The sequence below is a fragment of the Phasianus colchicus genome, chromosome 2 (genome assembly GCF_987193195.1).
Source record: "Phasianus colchicus chromosome 2, bPhaCol1.hap1.1, whole genome shotgun sequence".
NCBI classification, from domain to species: domain Eukaryota; kingdom Metazoa; phylum Chordata; class Aves; order Galliformes; family Phasianidae; genus Phasianus; species Phasianus colchicus.
Window position 1 is genome coordinate 58,957,682 of NC_143437.1, and position 19,259 is coordinate 58,976,940.

Below are 19,259 nucleotides of genomic sequence, written 5' to 3' on the forward strand. Positions count from 1 at the left end.
ATGGCAAAAATTACGAGGTAACTCGAAGATACTCACATTCCTGTGTTATTCAAGTTAGCTGTTATTTTGTTATTATCTACTTCTAAAAATACAGTTTTTTGAGATTTTGTATGTTGTTTTTCCAGTTGTTATTTGTCAATAGAGAGAAATGGTCAGCACAGGAAATGTCAGTGACGTAACACATCTATTCTGCATCCAGATCTCTCTGTCGGTACTAGCTTCAAATTAAGCACAAAAACAGTAAATTTTAACACCATATAGTGTGATGGTCTAGAATAATACACACGTACAGGATTATGCTTTCAAAGGAGAAGAAATGCAGGTGCTGTTTGTTCCTTAAAGAATGACCCAGTGATACTGCAGCCATGGGAGCAGGCAGGCTGCTGTGCTTCTGTCCAGCTGAGAACCTCGTTACCCATCTTTTGAAATATTTCAGCTGCAGAAGCAACACACGTAACACTCACTTCAGATAAATAAAACAACTCTACTTTTAAAGAGAAGTGCTCTGTAGCTCCTCCTGCTGCTTAAGCTTCATTCTTACAACATGCTCTTTACCTATGAAGTATGAACCATAGTAATATTAAAAGCAAAAAAGAATGTTGGTCCTGCAAGGCCTCCTCTGGAGTGGGCAGGTTTCAGATCAGTCCAGAGCCAAGAGCTTGCCTTTGCTCTAGTTGCTGTATGAGATAAAGCTATGAGACTTGGCTGCTACATGGATAAAACTGTTGTCAGAAATGAGACTGTTATTTTTATGTCTCCAGCAAAGTGCCTAAATGTGCTTCATGCAATACCGTGGCACTGCTGCAGAAGATTGAAATCTTTAATCAGGTCACAATACGGTTTCTGGTGGATGGACCACCAGCATGGGCATCAAGGCATGAAACTGCCAGCACCTCCTGTGATCTCATGTTGCAGTTAAGATAACTACAGTAACTGCTCTTTGGGAATCTTTAATGCACCACAAGGAATGAAAGCATGAGGTCTGGCAGGCAGGATGGGCCTGATTCAGCAAAGTGCTTGTGTGTTGCTGACATCAAGAGGACTGCTTAGGGTCTTAATTGCCTTCCTGAATCTGAGCCAAAGAGGAAAAAAAGTGAGATGGTAAGCTGCAAGACTATTCAGACTGAGACATTTGGATCCTTTGTTGATAGGATGATTCTCCCCAACAATTCAGGGCAGTTTAGGGAGCATGTGCCTCGCTTTCTGGCCCCAATTTAGCACACGTTTTGTTGCCTGTGTGACATTATTTGTGTGGATTTGTTTAGGAAAAGAAAGACACAAGTGGAGTGCCGCACAGGGCTGTTTGTAGGTCAGGGCTACCTTTTAATATCTACAGTGTTCCTGCTAAGGTTTTACAACTGCTAGAGACATCCGGACTAACAGTGACATATTCTCTACCACAGCCCCTGTACCTGTGCTTGTTCTTGTGCCAGAGTACTTATTCTGAACCTCATTAAAAGAAAGAACAATATGTTCAGCAAGTTATAAAATATTTTTAATAGTACATAAACATTAGACAAGTAAAAGTTAACTATTCCAATATCAATGTTGAAATATATATATATATATTTTCTCACCGGTTAGTCAGAACCCATAGAGAATTGCTGCATTTGCCCTAATTAATGGCCTATTTGCAGAGAGGCTTTTAATTAACAGCTGACATTTAAGCAGCACTACAATATGCTGTGCAATTATCACCTGGCCTACTTCTGTGTGATTCAGATGCTCTTGCAGAACAAGGTACAATGCCTGTTTTAATGAAATTTCATAGAACACAGTGGTGAGAGACAACTGAGAAAAAGAGGAAATAGAGTTGCATTGTCAGAGGGTCTTAGGGTGGCCTTTCCCAGTACAATTTACCTGGTCCACTGGACTGGTTGCCCCTCAGAGATGCTCACACATCTCCCAACTTGGCCCCAGGGCACATATTTCTAATCCACTCCAACTCCTCAAATTCTCTGTGTCATGTCCACCACAGAGTAAAGCAACACAACTGAGCCCATTTGATAGCTTGGTGCTGCTAAGGCAGGACAGACTTCTGCCTGAAATTTCCTCTGTCTTTGCTCCCTTTGTTGGCATTCCTGAGGCTTGCTTTCCAGCAACTCAGTCTGGTTCAATTCATTAGCCATGGGAACAAAACAAAAACTAGAGCACTTTACTGCTTGTGGGTGAGCTCAGCTGGCTGTGCAGGCACCCTCACTCCAAGGAAGGAGAAAGAAGCATGGAACCACCACCGCTGTGAAGGGAAAAGGTGCTCATTTAAGCTGTACTGTAAATTGAGCTATGTTGTGAAATAAGAGCTTGTGCAGGAAGGTAGAACATACATGAGCATATTTTTGTATTGTATACACTTTGTGCCAGAACACAAATGTCCAACGAAATGATGGGGTGGTAGCAGGGAAAGGTGTGACCAGGTAGCAGTAGCCTCCTGGCCCTATGGCAGCAGCCACACCAAACCCACTCCTGCAGCACTGAGCTGTAATCAGAGGACTCTGGGGAGCAATCACTTGCTTCATCCTGCCTCTTTAAACTGCTCTACATTGCATGCAAGAACTTAAAGGAAGCATTAAGGTTTAAATACATCAATATTTGCTGGGTCACTGAGAGACTGAGCAAACACTGAGCTATGGCCATGCTGAACCTCTCCCCTACTCTCTGGCCTGATGAATATTTAATTATGCTACAGCAAAAGAAATAGCTTTTGCACGGATGCCTGGCTAACCCAGAGTACATTGTGCCCCGTTAATGAGAGAAATGAGCTTGTTTTCCTGGGTAGAAGAGGGCCTTTGACACAGAATCAACACATAGTGGGTGGTAGGGAGTTACCCAAGGAAGAGCTGATTCCTTTGTATACATGTCCAGTGGCAGCAACTTTGTTGGGAAACAACCCCAGCCGTGAGTGTTCATGGCTTTGGTTCATGGCAGGGACAGGCTGACACACAAGTGACTGATAAGGTTACAGTCCTGAGGTATGCACAGTGACTGTGCTGCCTCCAACCAGCCCTGATCCAACAAAATCAAACCAAATTTAACTTGGCATGCAGAGCTGCATTTAGAAAGCTACGACAGCTCAGGGGTATTTCAGAGATCTGCGGTGGGGACAGGAGAGACAGCTGGGGTGGCAATCTCGTTAGTCAGCCTGATATAAACTCTCAATGTGAACTGAGGCAGTCAGGCACCAATGGGATTTGGGAGCCTCCAGGGTTGGGCAGCTGATCAGCAAGGAGAAACAGAGTATCATGATTTCGGACTTAGAAATTCAAATTTGAGAAAGCTTTGCAAAATACAATGCACGTACCCAAGCTATTTTTGTTGATCTACTTTTTGAAGTGCGTGCTAGGCCATCAGCCTTTTATTCTACCAAACAAAGTTGATGATGTTTTCATCCCAAACGTTACAGGCAAGGGACTATTTAAGAATTGACCATGGGGTCCTGTGTTGGTTAGTATCTAATAATTCCTGAGATGTCATTGGTTTGTTCAATGACTCTGAAAGGAGCCTGTAAAAATAGTTCCATGGAGCTCTGCATATATCGGAATTCAATATTTCAGTCTGACAGCCTTGAGTCTAAGAGCGAGGCTTTGTTCTTTCAGCCAGTACACAGCCATCAGCTATAATGCAGTCGTGTCGGGGTCAGTGATGGGAAACAAGAACACACTCAATAATTCAGATGATGACCTGACTTTCCTACAGTTTAGCAATACAAGGAGACAGCGTCTCCAAAATTAGTGGGATTTTTTGAGTAAGAATGAGAAACTGTTTGCAGGATTGTTTTTCTTTCTTTCCTCTCTCTTCTTTTGTTTGTTTGTTTGTTTTTTTTCTTATTGCACAACAAAGCATGCAGGAACAAGTGTCACTGTCCTGCTGGTGGAATTTTCAACATGTAAGCGATCAAAAGAGAATCTTTTGTCCGTGTTTCTACAGTCTTCATTCCACAGTCGTAACATATCCTTTTCCAATCACGACAATATACAAGAATGAGACAAACTATGAAAATTAAGGTCAGGCTTGCGCTCCTCTCTTCTGCTAGGTGGCAATATGTTCCCTAGAAAACCAGCTTCCTTCCAGGCACTGCTCTGCCTTCCTCAGGACAGCCTGGGCATTGCTTCACCCAGGGGGAGAAGGCTTTGTAGGAGGGTATGCTGAGGGCTGCTTTCTTCCCACAGATGTCTAATTTGAGACTGAGGATTATCAGAAAGAAATGCAGTACCGAATCCTGCTGGAAAAATCTTCACGAATAGGAGAGGAAAAAATCTTTACACTGAATGAAGAGACAAGCTTGCCTGGGGCATTATTTGCGTACTGGGAATGCTGTAACAAGGAAATGAATCCCTCTGTTTTATGAAGATATTGCCACTCAGGACTGGAGTATTTCATATTCCTACAGGATTCTCTTAACAATGGAAAATTAAAAGTATCTATCTGTTTAGATTGCAAAGATTTTGTTTCTTCTAAATGTATGACTAACTGAAATACTTTGCATGTTTAATCATAATATTTAATCAACTAGACCAACTACAGGACATTTGTATTGACAGTTCGGTTGAAAAACAGCTTTAATAAAGGTGGAGAAGCATTTCCCAGCGTATTTTTTTCATCCACGCTACAAACAAGTGAGTCATCTCACACATGCATATTAGCAATAAAGGCCGGCTGGCATCTGCATATCGCTTTGAACGCACCCCATCTGTGCTGGAACCTCCATTTACGTTCCTGGGTTTGCTTCCCCCAGAGGGGAGCTCACTGCGCTTCTCCCATTACAGGAGCTCCGCGGGCTGACTCCACCGAGCCGGGGCCGCCCTTCAGCGGTGTCACCCAGAGCCCGGCACACAACCTGCCCTGCCCATTGCCCGTCCGCCGCCATTATCTCCCGCAGGGGGCTGCCCTGATACCCGCCGCAGCGCAGCAGCTCGCGGTTCTGCGTTGCGGGCTCTTAGGGCGCGGCGCCGGTTCCCGGCGGGGCCGCATTCACCGCAGCACCACCCGCCCGTCCGGCAGAGGGAGGGGAGCGGTGGGGCCGTATCGTGCCGTGCCGCGGGCAGGTCAGTGCCCGCCTCTTCTCGGGCAGCCCGGGGTTGTGGGGCGAGCGGTGCTCCGCGGGGTGCCGGGCTCGGGGCCGCTGCTGGGGCCGGCCGTGCGGGAGGAGCAGCTCCCAGCGGCGCCGCAGCCGAGCGGCGGGCCGGGCGGAAGGGGGCTGGGCGCAGGCCGGGTGCGCTCCTCGTTAGTGGGCCGGTCCGCGCGGCGGGCGGCGTCTGCCTGATCTCTCTGTGCTGGTCGGGGCTGGGGATCCCGCCGCTTGCTCAGCTTCACTGGAGATCTCTAGTGTTATTCTGCAAGGAGCTGCCGCTCCTCCGGCTCTGCTCGGCATGGAGCTGGGGTGCAGGGCTTCCTTCCCTCCCTTTGCTGTTTTATGGAAGAAAAGCATCTGCACCAAAAATGCTTGCTTTGACCAGCTGAAGTGCTGCAGTGGTTTGCAGTTAGAATTAATTCACCTTCATGCTTTTTATGGTTTAGGGTTTGGTGACTGAAAACCTGCATGCAGTAGTTTCTGTTCATCTAGTGGTGTCCAGAGCTCGCCAGTGGACTTTGAGCTTTGTGTGAACTTGAAACCTGGGTTCTGACAGTGCTATGTGGGGTCCTTTGCTAACAGAGGCAAATAGAACCTCTTCACATCAAGACATTAGAAATATAGCATCTGCAGAAGGTGAGGGGTTCTTGCTCTCACTCTCTACTATGAAATTCAGTCCATGTACTTATCTTGTGAACAAACCCGAGTGCTATCATGTAGTAGCATGTACTTTATTGAAGGGCTTCTTTTACCAGCTGTTTCCTATCCTTGAAGGCCATTATTTTTCACTGAACCTCAGATAAGTGTGATTGGTTTACTAAATCTTAAAAGTAATTGAAACCTGATTAAAAGAGAAATTGCTTAGGAACGGAGAGACAATTCAAGTCTAAACCTTAGCCTGCAGGGACCATTAAAAATATAATGCTAAGCAGAGAACAGATAACTTGAAAATCACATAACTTGTCATACCCAAAATTGTTCAGTAATAAGGGAAAAACAAGGGGAAAAAGAGGCAGAAGGAAAAAATAATAAGAGATCATGTAAAAGAAAACGGGTATAAAGGGTAAGCCAGACTAAAACTGAAACCATAGACAATTTAACTTGTGATGTTAAGAGGCTTTTTCCAAAATGTATTTTGTGTACATGATTTGAAGTAACTTCAGTTAGTTTGGTCATCTCACTTGTTCTCCCAGCTTCTGGAAATATAAACATTGTTTTTATGGCTGACATGGGGAAACTGGGAGACCTAAATCCACTGTTTTTTTTCTCAGTGGTATTATAATGGCTAAAAAAGCCCATCTTTTGTAGACTATTTCTAAACTCCATTCTTATAGGAATTGCAAAGCTCCTTAAGGATCTTCAGCTTGCCTCAGCTGCTAGTTATTGGAATGGGAAGAACCTGTCAGGTGAGGTGTCCAAGTAAACCTGACCACCCACTGCTGAAGAAGCGTGGTGTATGTGCAGATGAGGTAGACAGGGACTCAGGTGAGGGGTTGTGACAACAGTTGGAATAGTGGCCTGTTCAGCCAGTGCTGGCCTGATACATTCCACCTTCACCTCTCTTGCATCTAAAGCCAGGGTTCTCTGACCTCTCTTCACTATCAGGCCCATGCCCTTGTTTTGATTTTTATCTATGCTGACGGTCTTGAATCTAGCAGTTTCTGAATTCCAGCATTGGATGCTTCCCCCTTTTTTTTCCCCCCAACACTCACCAACCACTATCCCTGATTTCAGATGGCTGATGTTTATGATTATCACTCTTTTTGTACAAGTGAACTACTGTCTCGCTTTGGTTATATTTTTCCTTTACTCTTGCTCTTTTGCCTGCTTTCATGCTGTAGAGGCCATCATGCTGGTCCTCAGCACTGGGTCACCACTTATTTTCATTTGTTACCCAGTCACTGTGGGGAGCTGGTGGAGCATCCAGCAGTCACACTCACTGCACCCTGGTACAGATAGATACCTTCCACACTGTCTGGTGACACATGTGCATGTTGAGCCATGAGTCATCTCACAATCATCTTCAGTTTACCTCTTCTATCTCTTTCTACATGCCCTTTCTTTACAATTCTGTGCTTGTCACTGAAATTACAGCTCTTGGAGGTCTTTGTCAAGGTCTGTGCTTCTTGAACTGTCAGCTGCCTTTCAAGTGTTTGGCAGTGTCACATAAGTGCCAAGTGCTCTTTTGTTATGCTGTTTAAATATTTTCTTTCTCTTTAGATTTCTTTTGTGGACTTTGTACGTTATATCCCTTTCTTTTCTGCTATACTTTATCTCAGGATACCTTTATCCAAGACAAAAAATTCAGCTGATGTCCTTTTGCAGATGACACATGGGTCTGTGTCTGCATTTCATACCTATCATCTCCTGCCCCCAAGAATGGATGTCTTTATTTCTCTGGTCTCCCACAGGTAAATTCTGCATGGTGAAAACACATCTCCACATACTTTCTCCCCGTTTTCTTTTTTCCTTATTTGTGTCAGTAATTCAGGCACTATTTTTGAGTGTTTAGGAGTTTCCCCTGCTTGAATATTTTAATTTGCCTATTATTTTTGTGTAGCTGCTCTATGATGCATGCAGCTCAAGTTTTCATCTGGGCTCCCCACATCCAGTTCTCTGGTTTGTCTTAGTTCACAGGATCGTAGGGGTTGGAAGGGGACCTCCAGAAATCATCTGATCCAACTCTTTTAAAGCAGGTTCCCTACAGCAGGTTACATAGGAAACCATCCAGGTGATTTTGAATATCAGCAAAAAACACTCCACAGCCTCTGTCGCCCTCACAGGGGAGCCTGTACCAGTCCAGTGCTCTGTCACAGTCCCAGGAAAGTTATGCCTTGTATTCTTCCTGTGTGCCAGTTTGTGCCCATTGCCCCTTGTTCTGTTGCTGGGTACCACCGAAAAGAGCCTGGCCCCATCCACATGACTCCCATCCTTAGATGTTTACAAGCAATGATACGATTCCCCCTTAGTCTTCTCTCCAGGCTGAACAGTCCCAGGTCTCTCAGCCTCTCCTCATAAGAGAAGTGCTCCAGGCCCCTCATCATCTGTGTGGCCCTCTGCTGGACTCTCTGAAGTTCCCTGTCTTGAATTGGGGAACCCAGAACTGGACACAGTACTCCAGATGTGGCCTCACCAGGGCAGAGTAGAGGGGGATGGATCACCTCCCTTGGCTGTCTGGCCACGCTCTGCCTAATGCACTTCAGGAAACCATTGGCTTCATGGCCACAAGGGCACACTGCTGGTTCATGGCCAACGTGTTGTCCACAAGGACACCCAGGTCCTTCTCTGCAGAGCTTCTTTCCAGCAGGCCAGCCCCTCACCCGTACTGATGCATGTAGTTATTCCTTTCCAGGTGTAAGACTCTGCACTACCCCTGTTGAACCTCATCAGGTTTTTTTCCTCCCATCCCTCCAATCTGTCCACGTCTCGCTGTATGACAGCACAGTCTTCTGGTGTATCAGCTACTCCTTCCAGCTTTGTACCCTCAGCAAAATTGATGAGGGTGCATTCTATCTCTTAATCAGGTCACTGATGAAGATGTTATGCCCATCTAAACCTGCTGCTTGGCCAGCCAAGTTTATACTCTCTGGAAATTGCAGCTGGCAGTGCTGACTGAGGTTGCTATTTGAGGTAGTGTGTTTTTAGAGAAAAACTGGCTATTGGAAGAGATTAATGGCATTTTGTAGGGCAAAAATACTTGCTTGAATCTTGAGGTTTATTATTTTCTCAGTGAATCTAATCAATTAGGGAATGTTTATGGTTTACTTATGGTAATATTTTTTTACTTATGGTAATATTTTTTTTAATTAACATAATGAGAGCTGTATTTTAACTAAGCAGTTACCAGAGGTTTTCAAAAGGCCTCTGAGAGAGATATATATATATATATATATATAATATATTTATATAAAATATATATTTACATATATATATATATATATATAAAATAAATACTGCACAAAAAATAGAAAGTGCATGTCTCTGTATGCATGTATTGCTCCTGTACTTGTGTATCATTTCTACAGTGCTGAGTTGTTGACTTTCAGCATGTGTTTGTATTAATCCATGCTCTTCCAGTCCATGGATAAGTGCATTAAAAATGATTCAAGTACTATCTGGGATTTAAGCTGTTGCATTATGTGACAGATACAACAACTGGTTACTGATGTAGTTGCAGGTTGTGGAACGTATAACTCTTGATATCCACTCTGGTGGCTTGTCTGTTCATTGTTACTGTTGATATGTTAAAACTCTAGCAGTTTTTACAAACAGAAAATCGATAATTGTCCGTATTATCAAAAAGTTGATCGTTATAAAATCATGCATAAATTGTGTGTGTTGCAGATGTTAATGGATATAGCATGCCTGTCTTTCTAAAATAAGACAAAGACTTCATATCTGTAAATGTATCTAAATACACAATTATATTAAACTGAAAACTTCAGTCTAATAAATATATCTTGTCACGTCCCGTGGCTTTGTGCTGGTTAGTATGATTTGCCCTCGCGCTCCTTCATTTGCACTACAGAAAGTCCATTTGAGTCACGTTGTGGATTGCGAGCATGTCCTACTTAGTGCAATTTTGAATGTTGTTTATCAGAGATCAGCAGAAATTCCTTTAGTTTGAGAGCATTGAAGCATAAATATCACGCTTTTCCTGGGTGATTAGCTTTCTCAGACTGAGCAGTTAAAATAATCCAGTATTTATTAGAAAAGTAGTGGGTACTGCCCAGTGCTGTAAGAGATGGATTTAAAAAGAATAATTCAGTGATAATACCTTGCATGAGTCATTAATCATGAGTCATGATCAGCACGCAGTGATGTTTAATTTGTTTTTTAATCTGGCACTTGCTGATGCTCTTTATTACCATAGTGATAATATTAAAGAGCTGTTAATGCATATAACCACACAGTTAAAAATGACAGACTTGTTATTTTTTTGGTGGAATAAAATTTCCATATCTTAAGTCTGCTTTGCTTTGTACCTTTTTTGACATGTAAAGTCTAGGTAGTATAAAAGTGATCAAACAATTGTGAATTGCCAGCGACTTATGTTAAGTACTGATTTTTTTCACCTTTTTAATTTTTTTTTCTATTTTTGTTGTTGTTTTAAGCCAATCATAGTGGTTTCCCAAATAATTAATTCTAGTCTTTGCTCTTTAGAGGGTTGGGGAAGATTTGTGTTCATTAAAATTGGAAACTAATTGCTTTGTGTTGAGTCAAGCATATAGTACAAACTACAGTTTGCAGCAGGAGCCTGCGCCCATCCCTGTTCTTAGTGTTTGTTCTCTCTGGTGCAAAAACTAGTAGCTGAGTGGGAGTTTTATTGTATGAATGCATATGCTGAAGAATGAAGTTTTACAGAAACGCTTTATTTTCAGTGCTTTATGAGGATTGCCATAAATCAAAGCTGAGGGAATTAATGGAGCTTGTCACGTTATTCCCTTACGTACTTTATTTATTTATTTATTTACTGTTCTAGCACCTTGCTATGTAAAATAAATGAGAACATGGAAGGCTGTTTCTCTCCTGAGAGCCTGAACATAAAAAGAAAAATGTGGCTCAGAAATTGGCTTTGGTAACCTGTTTTTACTCTTAAATAAAAATTTTAAAGAAGCAATTTTAGAAGCTGTGTAAGTGATGGCTGAGGTGTTGGAGATATTTTGAATGTGCGTGGATATAGAGCAGGAGGTTGATCTTATTTGTGGAATAATTCATCTTGTATTCAATCAGATTTTTATTACATTTTAATTAGCTTTATATACATTTTTATTAGCTTATACATGAGTATGCAGAAGTTGATCATGACAAATTAAAACCCTGAATTTCATAAGGAACTTAGTTGAGACTTCAGAGTGTCTTATCAGATGTTAAGCAATGATTCCTTTACCTACTCCCATGTATATGATGTTATAATATATGGCTTTGTATAGGCCTTACCAGCATGTTTGTGAGACGGCAATATGGCAGAACCAGTATGAATCTGTTGGCATAGGTGACTCTCTTTGAATGTTCCCCATATGACATATGCTGTTTTGCATTCTGTTACGTGGCTGTTGTGCAGACTCCTGCTCTGTTTAAATGGGGATTATATTTGCCCCAACAGAAGCATTTTCCCATTTTAGTATCCAGTGATACAAGCTAGTTGTGCACCTAACTGGATTGTTTTCTTCTTTCATTGTAAAATATTAAATTAAATGTGTGTATTTAGCATGTATTTGCTCTTACATATATATAATAATGTTCTCAACAATTTTAGTCTATTATTAGCTATGAAGTGACCTGGGCACAGAATAGAATATATCTTTCACCAAATTTCATCTCTATTTTTGCTTTGGTTCACCTTAAAATTGACAGGGGCCACTTGCCATTTCTGGAAGAATCTTGTTTCTGCCAAATATGACTGTCAGAGGAGGTCTTTTCCTTGTTCTCCAAAAATTGAACATTCACCACATTTTGTGAACAGTTGTATGAATTAAAAAGGGACCAGAAATAAAGATGGGGCTAGTCTAGCAATACATCAAGCCTTTTCTATGTGTCCTGTTCTTTTACTTCCTGCTCTGAGTGGTTTCTAAGACCACGCTTTCTTTTTCAGACCAACTCTTCAATTCAGAACTTACCCAGCTTTTTTCAAATCGCTTGTAAATCACTTTTTCCAACATCAAGAATAATGCTTTATGACTTCCTTTTTATTTCCTGCTGTACATGTTCATGAATGGTAGATCCTGTCTGACAGATCTGATTTCATTCTGTGTCAAGGTGACCCGCTTAGTGGATGAAGGTGAGGCTGTTGATGTGGTCTACCTGGACTTCAGTAAGGCCTTTGACACTTTCCCCCATAACATTCTAGTGGAGAAGCTGGCTGCCCATGGTTTGGATGGGCGTATGCTCCTCTGGTTGAAACACTGGCTGGATGTTTGGATGGCTGGGCCCAAACAGTTGTGGTCAGTGCAGTTAAATGCAGTTGGTGGCTGGTCACAAGAGGTTTCCCCCAGGGCTCAGTACTGGGATCGCTTCTATTTAACATCTTTCTTAATGATCTTGATGAAGGGATTGAGTGCACCCTCAGTAAGTTTGCAGATAGCACCAAGTTGGGAGGGGGTGTTGATCTGCAAGAGGGCAGAAAGGCACTACAGAGAGACCTGGATAGACTGGATCGATGGGCCAAGGTAAACTATGAGTTTCAATAGGGCTAAGTGTCAGGACCAAACTTGTCTGTTTGGTCACAACAACCCCAGGCAACCCTACAGGCTTGGGGAGGAGTGGCTGGAAAACTGCCTGACGGAAAGGTACCTTGGTGTACTGATGGACAGTCAGCTGAATATGAGCCAGCAGTGTGCCCAGGTGGCCAAGAAAGCAAATGGCATCCTGGCTTGTATCAGGAATGGTGTGGTGAGGAGGACTAGGGAAGCAATCCTGCCCCTGTACTCAGCATTGGTGAGGCCTCACCTTGAGTACTGTGTTCAGTTTTGAGCATTTCAGTACAGAAAGGACATTAAGGTGCTGGAGCAGGTCCAGAGGAGGACAACAAGGCTTGTGAAGGGCTTGGAGAATGTGCCCTGTGAGGAGCAACTGAAGGAGCTGGGGCTGTTTAGTCTGGGGAAAAGGAGGCTGAGGGGAGACCTTATCGCTTTCTTCTAATAACTGAAAGGTGCTCACAGTGAGAGCGCGGTTGGTCTCTTCTCACTGGTGACAGGATGAGGGGACCAGGAGAGGTTTAGGTTGGATATCAGGAATAACTTTACAGAAAGGGTTGTTAAGCACTGGAATAGGCTCCCCAGGGAGGTGGTTGAGTCACCATGCCTGAATGTGTTTAAAAACCATTTGGATGTGGTGCTTGGAGATAAGATTTAGCAGTGAGTTGTTATTGTTAAGGCAGTTGCTGGTTAACTTGCTGTTGGGCTTGATGATCTATATGGTCTTTTCCAACCTGAGCTATTCTGTGATTCTGTGTGGTTTCTTACTAGAGTGGAGATAATGGAGAAATATGCCATTGATGTGCTGGTACATACAAACAGACTACCAATGTTATGTAGCTGTGTAGGAAGCAAGAGCTATGCTCAGTTCATAATGCTGTTGTACAGTTCCTCCTTTGGGATACTCCTTTGATTCTGGTGCTCAGTGTTGAAGTGAGATCAATTCAAAGAGGAACAACCTACTGTAATGACTATGGAAAAACTTAAGGCTACCAGGGCCTCGGCAGTATTACAAGTTGGGTGGAACATGACAAATGTATTAATGGAATTAGGCTACAGGGAACTGAATTCAAGGAAAAGTTTTCAGTTTTTAATTTTTGTGTTCTGCAAGTAATTAACCTGGGAAAGTACTGCAGTAATCGTTGCTTGTAGACAAACTGGAGATGCACCTCCTGAAAACTAGAGGATTTGGTAGGATTTCTCCTCCAACGCAGATGTGTTTTTTTCATTTTGTTTTAGTTGGCTGGTTTGTTTTGGCAACGGAAGGAGCTGAAACATTGCTGTAGAGTAAGCTGGTCTAATGGAATATACAAGTATTTTACTGCATTTCTTGAGCCTCTTCCATGTTCTGCATTGAAACGTGTTTTGGATAATTTTTATAAGAAGAGATTTTAAAAGATGCTAATTTCTGTCTTAACTGCTGAAATCACTGCATAACGTTCAACTGTTAACTTTGTGGGAGTAGATTCCAGTTAAGAATTTTGTGAGTGCTGTCTTTCAGTCAATTTCTGTAGACCCCTGTGATGGCATCACTTTGATATTAGGTTCTGCTGTGTTACTTCTCCTTCTGTAGAGGACTGAATTGGATCTCAAAGGAAGATTATTATTATTTTTTTAATGTTTCTTTCCAGAAATGGCAGTTTTCCTATGGAAAAACTTATTTCAGACTACAAAGGGAAAGATACTACAGCAGAGAAGGGCACTGCTGTATAATGGTGCACATGAGTATGACGAAGAATTGATAAAGAAGAAACTTCAGCAGTTTGCTGGTGGATCTGTGAACCTTTCCAAAGAACACAGTGGCATTGGAATACTTACCTTGAACAACTCCCGGCTAATGAATGCCTTCACAGGTATTAATCAATTGATGAGGATGCTGGTATTTGCATAAACAAGGTGAAAAGCTGTATCTTACCATTCTTTAGGTAAAAGAAGAAATGTTTGATTTTTTTTTAACCAGAGGTATAGTAAACATCCATGGTTCTGTGTGGAAGCTTTGTCCTGTGCATCATAAATATAAGAAGTTCCCAGTGACACAAGAAATGTCTGACAGAATCTACTTCTCTTTTTTTTCAATGGAGATGATTCTGTTGCTGTGCTCTTTCTTATTTCTCATTTCATTTTGCCTCTGCTGCTTTAGAAACATAAGGTATTTTTACAGAGAAAGGAAGAAATGATGTAGATTTATTTGTAGATGATGTAGAAAGGACAAGATTGGACTGTTGTTTTTTACCTAAAATTTTATCTCTCACTTAGGCTTCTGCAGTCTGTGGTAATTCACCTAGATATCTCTGCAGTTACTCTTTTGTTTCTTCTTAAAAGCTCTTCTATAAAATCATTGTCTAATTTGAGAAAATGCAGCTAAAAGAACTAGTATGGAGATTGTCCCTCTGAATAACTCCCTGTCAGCATGCATGTTATTATACAATCACAATTACACTGTTTGCTCTTTTTCTACAGGTTTTTTTCTTATTTTTGACTTAAAATAGATCTGTGCAAGGCACAGACTGTGGGCTGTGTGTTCATAGCTTACTTGTTGTGGTAGCTGAAAGGGGCCTGAGAAATAAGTGGCAATCGAAAGAGACAAAAATTCCAGCGCTGTGGAGATCAGGTGTGATATAAGGCATGTTGCTTAGACTAAACTTAACTTAAAACTGTGTTCTTTGTTTTCTGCTTGCTTGACATGAGAGTCTCAGAAGTGATATGTAGAAATCTCAGTTAGTGTTCTGTAATGTAATCTCTCTTCATATGATTGCCATGAAAATAAATTATTAGTATACATCAATAGCTTATATATATGGTCTAGTGGCTATCAAGAAGTTATAAAAACCCAGGAGGAAATAAATAGTTTAGAAAACGAACCTGGGACCAGGCAGTACTGTTTTTATCATAGTATGTAAAACCTTTTAGAGAGCAGTACTTCATCTTGCTAGGTAATAGCCACAGAAATTTGCTCTGGGAGATCTCAACTCTGGTGGTTTAGGAGATTACTGCTTCTTTCGACTGTGCATCTCTGCCAGAGATTTTTGCTGTTACAGCTGAGAGTGTAGAAGCAAAGTCATACTGGCCCCTTGGACACTGCAAATGATGATATGGCCTACTAACGTACACTGCTCTTCATTTCATTTAAACATTACTGTCTGTAAGCTGTAGATACTGAGGAACTACTAAGCAATTTATCATTTTCAGTTTGCTGTATACTGAGTAATACTCTTCAGGAGAAGTATGAAAAGGAATAGGATGAGCAAACCTTAAATTGCCCCAATAAGACCTAGCTGTCTTCATTTGCCAGCCTGCAAAATACAGTACCTAAATGAAATACTGTTGATGCTGTGTCTCAGAGCTTCTTGAAAATGGCAGATGTGAATTCATGATACATGTATGCTTCCTTTAGAAAGATGCAAAACATCGTTAAACTCTTGAGAGAAATCCTATTTGCCAGGCATTTATTTTACACAGCAGCTTTTTATCTCAAAGGAGAATTATGTTTATTTCAAGCTTGAGCAACACATTGAACTGAAAATAGAACAAAATTATGGCAAATTGCTAATGGGCAGTGTGGAGGTTGTTATGCCTTTTTTCTCTTCTTAATTAGAATCTGATAGCTACCTGTTTGAAATGGAACTAGTGTTCCTTTGGAACAAGTGTTGGAAACAAGTGTTAATACTGTCAGTTAAAGCCTAGTGGAACCAATTTCAGCAGTGGAACCAACTTCTTTCTGAACTGAAGTTGAACTTTATTTAAGATAGAAGGAAGGTAGTCTGCATGAATTAGATAGTAATGGTGATGAAATCAATTCTAGAAAATAAATTCAAAGTATTTATTGTTAGATTATAATTAAAATGCAAACAAGTGATTTATTCTAATTAGATTTAGTGCTGTGAGGAGGATAAACTTACTAGTATCACATAATGAAGGACTAAGACTGGCAGAATGAATATTTTCTTTGGTATTGTGTCCTCACACATTGAATCAAATAAACTTGGCAGTGTCTGTTGGTGAAGTAATAGAAATAATAGTAGTTGTCAGTGTACACAGTAATGGAAGAGGTCATCTCCCTGGAGGGGAAGCAGTTGCTGACCTTCTTCTTTAGTCTCCCCTGCTATTGGATGCACCTGCCTGATACAATTCTTTTTTTGTATATTCAATTTTTCCGTGTTAACTGAAAAAACTAGATGTTTGACTCATAATACTCTGTGGAAAGACTCAGTAGCTTACTGCTCTGATTATTAAGAGCATCAGAAACAATGATTGTGCTGTATCTTGACTTTGGCAAAGAATTTATGTCAGTCAAAATAACTTTATTGTAAGAAAGCTTGAGTTATATGCAAAAAGATAAATCCAGGGGATTGATACACACCTATTTAAAGAATATTTAATGTCCACTTAAATGTTTTCAAAAAGTAGCAAGACTAAGGTGGATGTCCCTTACGGAGTATTCTTGCCCTGGTGCTAATGTGCTTCCTTTGTAAGGAGCTGCAAGGAAAACAAGCAGGAAGAAAGAATCTTCCACATGAGGATGGATGCTATCAGGCCATTTTAGGGCAAGAAAAGATCAATACGTGCAAACATTGGGTCAAAAAACCCAAGAGTTCTAGAAGAAAGGGAAAGATTACTTGAGATATTAATGTTAGGCATGTTTATATCTGAAAAAGATAGTCCTGTCCACTTACATCTTTGTCTAAGAAGAGTGGTGCTTAGAGTATCATCAGCCTGTATGTATGTAGTCTGTTTTTTGAAATTAGTTTCTGTAAGTATTTTTGCCTTGAGTGTGGATGAGATTCACACATGTTCAAAGAGAAAAATCTTGTAGCTTCTTGTAAATTCCGTTGGTACGGAGGATAGGAAATGGGGTTATGGTTTTAAAGTAAAAGAGGGTGATTTAGATTTAACATTAGGAAGAAGTTTTCTAATATGAGAGTGGTGAGTCTCTGGAACAGGTTGCCCAGAGAAACTGTGGTGCCCCATCCCTGGAGGTGTTCAAGGCCAGGCTGGATGAGGTCCTTGGCAACCTGGTTTGATGGGTGGCAGCCCTGCCCATGGCAGGGGGCTTTAAGGTCTCTTCCAACCTGAACGATTCTGTGCTTCTGTGATTCCAAGATGCTGCTGTCTGGGACTAGCTCTAGAAACGTGAGTATAGAAATCTGTGTCAGGAAGAACTGTGGCCTGTAGAGAACCCTTTTGGGTTCTAGACAGGAAAGCTGGTGAGGGAGTAATAATTTAATTAGCTGTGTGATAGAGATTGGGAAAGTTGTCCTCACTAGTTGGTCAGTCAGCAACAACCGAACAGGTTTTAATCATATGTTTATGTGAAGCAGATTAAAAACAGAGATCTGTAACTGGAAGAGAAAGCTTTTCTTGCTGAAGAATGAATTCTTTTAGATATGAAATATTAATTCACACTTCAGTGTTATGCAGGAGAAGGTGAAAAGAATTACAGACATGGAATGTTGCAGTAATTGATCAAATTATGTATATAGTTGATGAAGACTATAGGTGTGGTCAGAAGTCTTTGGAAGTAGAGCCTGCCAATGCAAGTTCAGGCAATTGCATTTTCAACTGAATATGTAGAGTAAAATGGCACTGGTGCTAAAATGAAGAGCTGTTCCGAATAAACACAAAGAAGTTCAGATGTCCTGAATTCATGCAATTACAAACAAAAATAAATCAAGTACAATTTGTGTTTACTTCCTTGCACTTCTTTGTTTTGCTTTGATGAGTGTAATGCAAATTGCAGAATACTCTTCAGAATTCCAAGTGCATCGCTGAGTAAAAATAATCAGTGCTTGTGTGAGGGGAGACAGGATTTTAAGATGATGCTTTCCTTTGTGTTTTTAATCCTTTCTTGTATTAATGTTAACTTGATGTAGATATTGAAAAATGTAATGTGAAATGTGCTGGTCATAATCATTTTGTTTTAAAAGTGTTGCTTTTCCCCTCTTGTAACAGGCACTATGATGCTAGAACTCCAGGAGAGAGTTACTGAACTGGAAAACTGGAAGGATGGCAAAGGCCTTATCATCTGTGGTGCAGGAAACACTTTTTGTTCAGGATCTGATTTGAATGCTGTCAAAGCAATATCCAATTCCCAGGCAAGTAGTGGTAGAAAGATTTTGGAGAAAAATAAGCTTTCTAGTTTTCTGAGGTCTCTTTCAAATGGAGGTGTTACACAGTGGTTATGCTGCAATTGTACATGCAAGTCACAGGATGGAGCTTTTCATGGTTGAAAAAATGCTGGCAGCCCGTTTAATCCACAACTTAAGTATTATGGTAATGGATTCATAACCCTGAATTTCTGTATTAACATCTTCTTAGCTTTTTCTTAAAAAAAAAAAAAAAAAAGTCTTTTCAGTTTCTCAGAACATTAGATGGATTAGACGGTAAAGGGACTCATAAAAAAGTGTCCTTCAGTAGCTTCACCTTCAAAAGCAGGGAGAAGTAATAATTTCTCATATATTCTCAGGCCAAAAACAAATTTGAATAGCATGGCTGCTATTGCAAGAACATTTCAATTTTGTCAGCAGAATGTCTCGACCTGGATAGAAAGAGAGATGCAGTTCTTGTCCAGTTGAGCCCTAGCGTTGATTGTGACCAGTTAGAGGAGTTGGGAGTAAGTCAGGAGTTGAAGAGGTAAGGGTTGGATGGCAGGTTTTCACTCATGCTGCCTTATCTTGACAACTTTCACATGTGCAGTTGTTTTTTTTTTATGGGTTAATATATGGCTATTGGCATGGTTTGACTTCATCGGCAGCAAGGGAAGTGAGCCTTCCTGTAATACTCTCACATCCTGATTTGAAATTATGCTAACTGATAGGCCAGTGCTTTTCTATGCCTGTTTCCAGTTACAGGATTTGACCACACAAATTAGCTTTTATTGAATGGTTTAGTAAAAAACTAGTTTACCTAGTATTTTTCTTTAGTAATTGCTTCTGTTGATGAAATTAGGCATCTTAAAAAACCGTGAAGTATTTCTGGGCTGGTAACATAAGTAGGAT

At 41.1% G+C, this 19,259-nt stretch overlaps 1 protein-coding gene across 3 annotated transcripts in view; it reads left to right on the forward strand.

Moving 5' to 3' along the window:
• The first annotated feature begins 3,848 nt into the window (after positions 1-3,848).
• ECHDC1 (ethylmalonyl-CoA decarboxylase 1) overlaps positions 3,849-19,259 on the forward strand; it is a 40,592-nt gene continuing 25,181 nt past the window's right edge. The window contains exons 1-3 of one of the 3 annotated variants that reach the window (XM_031611334.2): positions 3,849-5,042; positions 13,896-14,117; positions 18,214-18,356. In XM_031611334.2, coding sequence (XP_031467194.2) covers positions 13,898-14,117; positions 18,214-18,356 — 363 coding nt within the window. In that variant the 5' untranslated portion in view covers positions 3,849-5,042; positions 13,896-13,897. The remainder of the gene's footprint in view (positions 5,043-13,895; positions 14,118-18,213; positions 18,357-19,259) is intronic. The other 2 variants (XM_090135819.1, XM_090135820.1) reach the window with 2 other exon arrangements.